At 37.7% G+C, this 7893-nt stretch overlaps 1 protein-coding gene across 1 annotated transcript; it reads left to right on the top strand.

Annotated features, from left to right (window-relative positions):
- Positions 1-349: 349 nt before the first annotated feature.
- LOC142492081 (uncharacterized) lies at positions 350-1904 on the top strand. The gene is made up of 2 exons (XM_075594796.1): positions 350-410; positions 774-1904. The coding sequence occupies exons 1-2, from the start codon at positions 362-364 to the stop codon at positions 1865-1867; spliced, it is 1143 nt and encodes a 380-aa protein (XP_075450911.1). The 5' UTR covers positions 350-361; the 3' UTR covers positions 1868-1904.
- Positions 1905-7893: the final 5989 nt, after the last annotated feature.

The raw sequence follows: 7893 nt of genomic DNA, 5'->3' as shown, positions 1-7893 counted from the left end.
TTCATGATAACCATTGTGAATGGTCATCTCATGATAGTTATGTACATTATGATACTGATATCACTACACAACATATGATTTTTATGTACTCATTTAATCTATTTATCCTCACGCATTACTGCAGAAACATAGTATGTTGTATGTTAGGGAACTCAAAAATTCTAAGTACACAGGCATGTACAGTGTTATTACAACAATTTATGTTCACTTTCACACACATTTTCGGTTAAGGAACTGATGTTGTTAGTTAATCATAAATACAGAACATACAATAAGTGTTTGTTCAATATTTACACATGTAAATGTAAAACTTATGTTATTGTTATATATAGTTGCCCCTGGAGGACATGTGTCACCTGAGATGGAACAAGTGTCTTCACCTGGGTCAGCCAGCTCAACACTACTAGAAGGTGAGTGTATCATTTGCTGGCCATATAATATGTGCTCTTCTATATGTTATGTTGTCATGTGCATTATTTGTTTTGCACATCTTCTTTAAATAGGATTACTTAGTGTCAGTGAAAATTAAGTGTAAGGCAACATGTATTGTGTTAGTGATGTTAATTATCATGTAGGACTTCTGAGTTTAGAGCAACTTTTCATTCATTCATATTTCATACTGAGTCCAAACATTATTCGTAAGTCAAGGTAGTTTTTAATGAGGTTATAAAACGTATGCTAACATGTTAGGTGTTACTTAGGACATAGTACAATTACATAGTAACACAGCATACATTAACATGCCATTTAATAATGTGTACATTTCTTTTTAGAACATCATGGTGATGAGGATGATGAGTATGATGAGGATGACGCCACAGAAGAGACTGAAATACAATCATGTGACCATGAAGAGGTGCCAATAGAAACTGTTGTACCGCCAAATCGTCCATCAACTTCCACATACGATGCAATTGTAGCTTCAGAGGGAAAAATAGTGGACGCAGAAAATCGTCGCCATTCAGACATGATGACAGTGCTGGAAAGGATGATTGGACTGCAGGAAGAAACAGTATCACAATTGGCACATCTCCACAGAGTCTTCATTGAAGTGCCTAAACAGTTGCAAAAAATCAACACCTCATTCGAAGCATTAGTTGTTCAGCAAACACAAGCTAATTACTGGAGAATGACTAATGTACCACAATTCAACACCTCCCAGCCAGGATCTGTTCATGCAGGTCAGTTTTCACCACATTCATCTGATATTCATTCACCAGGCCCAAATGTTACCGGTCAAGTAGCAGAGATTGCTGTGCAGGTTCCTGACGACATACTACCACTGCCATCTGTACAAAATCAGCAGCTGACACCTACAAAGGAGCCCACAAAAACAAAATACAAGCAGTTACTACTGACCAGTTTTTGGTCAAAAACAACAAAAGACACACATGAAACAGACCAACCATCACTTGTGCAGTGTCTACCAACTTGCTCACATGTGTCACTGGGCACAAGCCCTGTCCGTGAACAGTCACTACCCAAAAGCCCTGTAGGTGAATCGCTGCCCAAAAGCCCTGTAGGTGAGTCGCTGCCCAAAAGCCCTGTAGGTGAGTCGCTGCCCAAAAGCCCTGTAGGTGAATCGCTGCCCAAAAGCCCTGTAGGTGAATCACTGCCCAAAAGCCCTGTAGGTGAATCACTGCCCAAAAGCCCTGTAGGTGAGTCACTGGCCACAAGCCCTGTAGGTGAGTCACTGGCCACAAGCCCCGTAGGTGAACAGTCACTGGCCACAAGCCCTGCCCGTGAAGTGCCAGAGGCCACTCAAAGTGGCTCTGTTGTGCCTAAAGTTGGTGGCAAAAGAAAAAGGAAAATTCAAGAGACAACAAGCAGGCCTGTTACTCGCTCGCAAAAGGAACAAAAAAAATAAATGTTATAATTCAGAAAATATGTCTTTGGCCTTGTTTTGTTGACTTCACATTATCTAATTACTATTGTATGTATGCTGAAGACTGTGTTGTTTCCAAACTTTCAACTATGTTCTTGTACACGTGAAGTTTTGGAAATGTTAACACTCATAATTAATTGTGTTATAAATATTTATGTTGTAATCGTCTGTTCAGTAATGGTCCACCAGGAGCCAGTTGCTAAGTTTAGAGAAGCTGCCATTGACTTTGCAGCAAAACATTGCATTTGGGTGTGTTAATTGATGTAAGAATTGCATATGCATATTAGTCACATGCAATTATTAAAACAACTAAGTAAGTGCAAACATCTTTCTTGTACGTGTACAGCAGGATTATGTGTAAATTATTACTTACCTTTGCCTTGCTTGGCCATTGTAATTTTGTCCTTTAATCAGTTGTGTGTTCGTTTCTATAACATCTCAGAATGTATAATAATATATATACACACACACACACACACACACACACACACACACTGAGTGAGTGTGAGTGTGAGTGTGTGTATATATATATATATATATATGTATATATGTGTATATATATATATGTATATATGTGTATATATATATGTATATATGTGTATATATATATGTATATATGTGTATATATATATGTATATATGTGTGTGTATATATATATATATATATATATATATATATAATAATATGTATATATGTGTGTGTATATATATATATATATATATATATATATATATATATATATATATATATATATATATATATATATATATATAGTACTATATAAACTGGTATACACAAACTAATACACTTCATGCTTCCTTGTGAAAGCACACTATTTTAATAATACAGGCCTAATGTTTGAGAAATATCCTAAGTATGAGACTCTAACAGTATTGTGCTTAAACAAATGTTTATTACTTAATTCAATCATGTTTCTCACCATTTAAATAGGTTTCATACAAGGTATACTTAATGCCATCAATGTTGTGTGTACTCCTGCAATATAAAAAAAAAAAAAATATTATATATAAATATATATATATTTTTATAAGAGATATATTTATATATATATATATATATATATATATATATATATATATATATATATATACACACGTATTTAAACTCATGCAGACAGGGAGTTAACCAGACTTTCACATACACACAGAAATGTAAGCGGGGAAAAAACATTTCTTTTTGCAGGTGTGTTTTTACTGATATGCCTGGCTAAGAAATATTTTCACACACTGGTCTTTGTTAGTTTTCAAAAAAACACTATGTGAACGCATTCACAGTCTAGGGATGTTTTTCACAAACGAGATAAAAGAAGGAGAAATGTTTCTCCCACAGTCCCATATCACGAACCACAACTGTTAACCCAATTAGACAACCAAATCCAATTGGCGTTTGAAATAAGGAGTCAAAGTAGTTACTTTTGTTGACCTTGACAAGGAAAAACAGGAGTTTGTTAGCCATTCAGCACATTCATTTTGATGAGCAAATAACACAGACCTGCACACAGCTTTTGTGCTACTCAGACATGGCTGATGAATTCGTTAACAATATTAATCCCCTTTTAGGGTATAAGTACATGATCTGTGAAGCCATCTTGAACAGTCGCGGACAGAAAGCAAGCACACGCCAAATCGATGATTTCATTCGAGCAAAATATCCTTATTACCAAGACCGTAAGCATGCACGGAATTTTAATTCCTCAATAAGATTCACTTTATCAAGTAATGACTTTTTTGAACGTGACCAGGATAAGCTACAACACACCTATGGTTTCTGGAAGATTGCCCCGGAAAAACAATTTATCCTGAAAGACGGCACTTATATTGTCGTGAAAGGCATATTTATTCCTAATGGCAATAGCAATGTATCCGCTACTACTGATCCGTTTGAATCGATACGTGCTGCAATATCTGCAGCCTCCATTCCTGAAACCCACATTGTACAAGAACAAAAGTACTATGATTATGTACCAAGCCTTTCAGCTGAAATTGCATTGGAATGGGAACCGGAAGAAATGAACCTACCTCCCGACCAATTATTTGAAGAAAGCAGTGGCGATTCCTATGAGCGCATCCTGGAGGAGATATGTGCCATACTGGATTCAGCGGTTGGGTTAAGCGTGGATGAAAATGGCTTGCATTTCTGGAGCGACCAGTTGCAGCCAGGCGAAGAGTTAATTCTAGAAGAATGGTAAATATAACAATCGTTATGCGTTGACTCTGCGTTTAAATTTTTTTTTTTTTTGTAACCACCATTTTCACTTTCAATGCGTGGATACAGCGTAACATTGCAGACTGCATAACATGTAGCGATCACAAACAAATTGTTTCCTAATACAATATAGTAGGACCTGAAAGAGTAGTACACATTGCTGACGGAATAAATATACGTACTTTCCTATCCCTTTAAACATATTAGCAACATTTTACCATTACTCTAACACATACCTGTTTTGTTATCATGCAACATCTACAACATTGAAAACCGGGTCCACCACGTATGACGTGGGACCCTTGTCATGGGCCAAGGCGTCCTTAAAAAGGATTAGTGATGTAAGTCCCGCCCCCAAGCGACGTGCGCGCCTCAAAGCCTATTGGCTGTCATGTTTTGTTATAGTAACGGTAACTGCAGTGTGTGATGCGTGCGGCTCAGTGTTTGTAGGCGTACCCTGGGCGTTAGCCGAATGTTAATTGAGTGGGAGGAGTGTTAGCGTGCGTTTCACGCTGGCTTAACATGACGTCACACGTATTGCATTTGCGCATTGTGTTATCGGCCGTGCTTTCTGTTCAAACACGTCTGTTTAAAAAGAATACAGATGTACTCGTTTAGAACGAATGTAGTTTCGTCTTCATTGTATTTGAAATAAAGATGTTATGTTTACTGGTATTTTCAACATGTATTGAACGCACAACGTACGCTTTGTTTTGCGCATGCGCTAACAGTTAGTGGAGCCAAGCGTGAAGTGCGTGCGCACACAAAGATGTGCGCGCACATCTTTCAGTATACAGGCAACGTTCACTTCTTATACATAGTTATGCCTGCTACAAATGTAAAGAAACATTACATACTGATGAACAGTTTTACTTCTAACATATAAGTGAGTGACGTGTGTATCTACACAATCATATAGAGCTGCGTAACGCGTTGTCACGGATGCATATCTAGTAAGGTGCCATCTTTGACCATCATGTGTTTGCTGTATTTCAGAGATGTCGGGGAAGATACAATCGGATCAATGTATGATTTCAGAAGAGTCTACCTTTATATGAGATGATTGTGAGGAGGAGCCACCGACTACTATACTACATATGGAACTAATTTTATATTGCTTGCAGCGCTTATTAACAAACAATTAAAAATGTGATACCCTTATGCCTATATTGCATAAGCACTTAATTAACATAATGATGTTGCAAAAGAGTGCCTCATGAATTTTTATTGAGTGTTCTTTAATGACTACTAACATTTTATGACATGGTGTGTTTTATATATAACAACCATTCCCACTCTGCTAACACATTTGTGTATTCTAATATGTAATGGAACGTATGACTGTCGAAACTATGTAACAATAATAATAATAATATGAGCATGTTCATGTATAGGGCTGCTAGTTGTACGCAGCGATTTACAGACACATGTTTCAGCCTGAGGTCCCTGGCCCGTGGAACGTACAAATGTTTTTTTTCCGCATGAGGCACAGGGAGATAAAGTGACTTGGCCAAGGTCACAAGGAGCCCACACCGGGAATTGAACCAGACTCCCCTGCTTCAAACTATCAGTGCCAGTGTGTGTCTTTACTCAGTGAGCCACTCCTTCTCCCAATGTAAAGGACACTTACAACCAAGTAGCCATTTATTTTTAAAATCTCTTGTTACATGGGTATGTAGATAAAATGGTTTGGGACTGTAGCAAATAATGTTAGTGGCCAGATGTTATGGTCCCCTCCAATGCATGATGTTCTGAATATGACATCACCATCATGTTATGAAGTACGTTTCTGTGTATATTTCATTAACCTAACTAACTATAGTTTACTGTGTTTATTAATCGTTTAGAAATACATAGTATAGTCAATATGATGATATAAGCTACCATAATAAAGCTGGTGTTATCATTTGTCGGTGTTATACATGGATCCTACACCAATTGATAGAGACACAAACAGTTGTCTTAAAAAGTGTGTCTATGCTAGTGATGAATGTGCTCCCGTAAGTAAACAAATAAGTACAGTTATCCCCTTTTCTCCAACCACCTCTATATTACATTAATGGAAATTATAAGGAAACATACATAAAATGTGATGAAATGTGAGTAATCATTTTGTAATACAATGCACATGAAAGCTCAAGAGTAGCTAAATGCATATACATGATACAGAAAGTACATATATGTAACATTTGTGTTTAAACCAATATGTTGGGTTTTTAGTTCCAATAATTATAGGAAGATTGAGGTAGGCACATCTTATGAGAGATGTCAGCAAATATACATACCATGATCAGTCATACTGGAGATATACCTATAATGCAAAGGAACAATATATAAATTGCAAACATTGACATGCCATCTTCAGTACCGTAAACAACACAGCAAAGTGTGTATTTGGTGTTAAATGTACAACACCATGTATATTTCATGACATTCAAAATGTAAATCAGCCTGGTGTACACATCATATGGATGTACATGTTACACTGCACCAATAACATTGTATGTAAGCATACTAGAAGCATGAATGATTATGGGCATAATATGTGTTTTGTCTTAGCATAAGGAATAACACAATGCTAAAATATTATTGCTTTGTTACCCAAGTTGTATTCACATACACACAACTAAAGTACAATTGAAGAGGGATTATATAACCTGTGCAACAATAACATACCGGTGCCACATCCCTTTGTGCACACAGCAGAGAAAAGAAAGGTGTGCAACCCATATTCATCTGTGTCCTAACAGAAGGTTATATAAAGAAACATTATTGTTAATATAACATAATTAAACTATAAAAGTAGTACTAGGAACATATGAGTTTGTACTTACAAGAAAAAAATGAATTGATGAGATTCTGTCGTGTCTGGCCACCACTGGCTGTTTGTTCATTTTCAGCAGCTACATGGGTGGGATGCTCGTCTACCAAAGCCTCAGCTAGGTCTGACTGTACATTGTGCCTGAGTGCAACATTGTGCAAAATGCAACAGGCAAGGATAATATCAGACACTTTTTGAGGCTTGTATAGAAGAGCCCCACCAGTTCTGTCCAGACACCTAAACCTGGTCTTGAGTAGGCCAAATGTCCTCTCTATAACAGATCTTGTAGATATATGGGCTGCATTGTACCTGTCCTCTGCTTCAGTTTGAGGGTTTAGCACCGGAGTCAAGAGCCACGGCCTAATTCCGTATCCTGAGTCACCTATAATGAATGGAGCACACATAAGCTGACATTAGTGATCAAATTGTACAATGCCAACATTCCTAAATCAACATGTGTTTTGTGTTAGAACATGTAAATATGTACTCACCCAGCAGCCAACCAGGTTCAAAATGTCCCTCTTCGAACGCATGGAAGACTGAAGAGTTCCTCAGGATAGAAGAATCGTGACTGGAACCAGGGAACTTGGGTACCACATGCATTATCCTCATCGTGGCATCACATACCACCTGTACATTGAGTGAATGGTAGTGCTTCCGATTGCGGTACACATGCTCACTCTGACTAGGTGCAATCAAAGCAACATGTGTGCAATCGATTGCACCCAGCACACATGGTATCCCTGCTATATTATAAAAGCCAGTCCTGACTTCCAGCCACTCTGTCGCCTCTGTAGGAAAATGAATATAATTCCTAGCGCGTCTATTGAGTGCATAGAGAAACTGGGTCAAGGCCCGCGAGAATGTAGATTGCGAGACCCCGCCCACTATGCCCACAGTTGTCTGGTATGACGCGGAAGCAAGATAATGTAATGAGCACAGCATTTTAACAAGCCCAGGG

Source organism: Ascaphus truei, chromosome 4 (assembly GCF_040206685.1).
Source record: "Ascaphus truei isolate aAscTru1 chromosome 4, aAscTru1.hap1, whole genome shotgun sequence".
Classification (NCBI taxonomy): Eukaryota; Metazoa; Chordata; class Amphibia; order Anura; family Ascaphidae; genus Ascaphus; species Ascaphus truei.
This window is presented reverse-complemented; position numbering and strand designations above follow the sequence as displayed.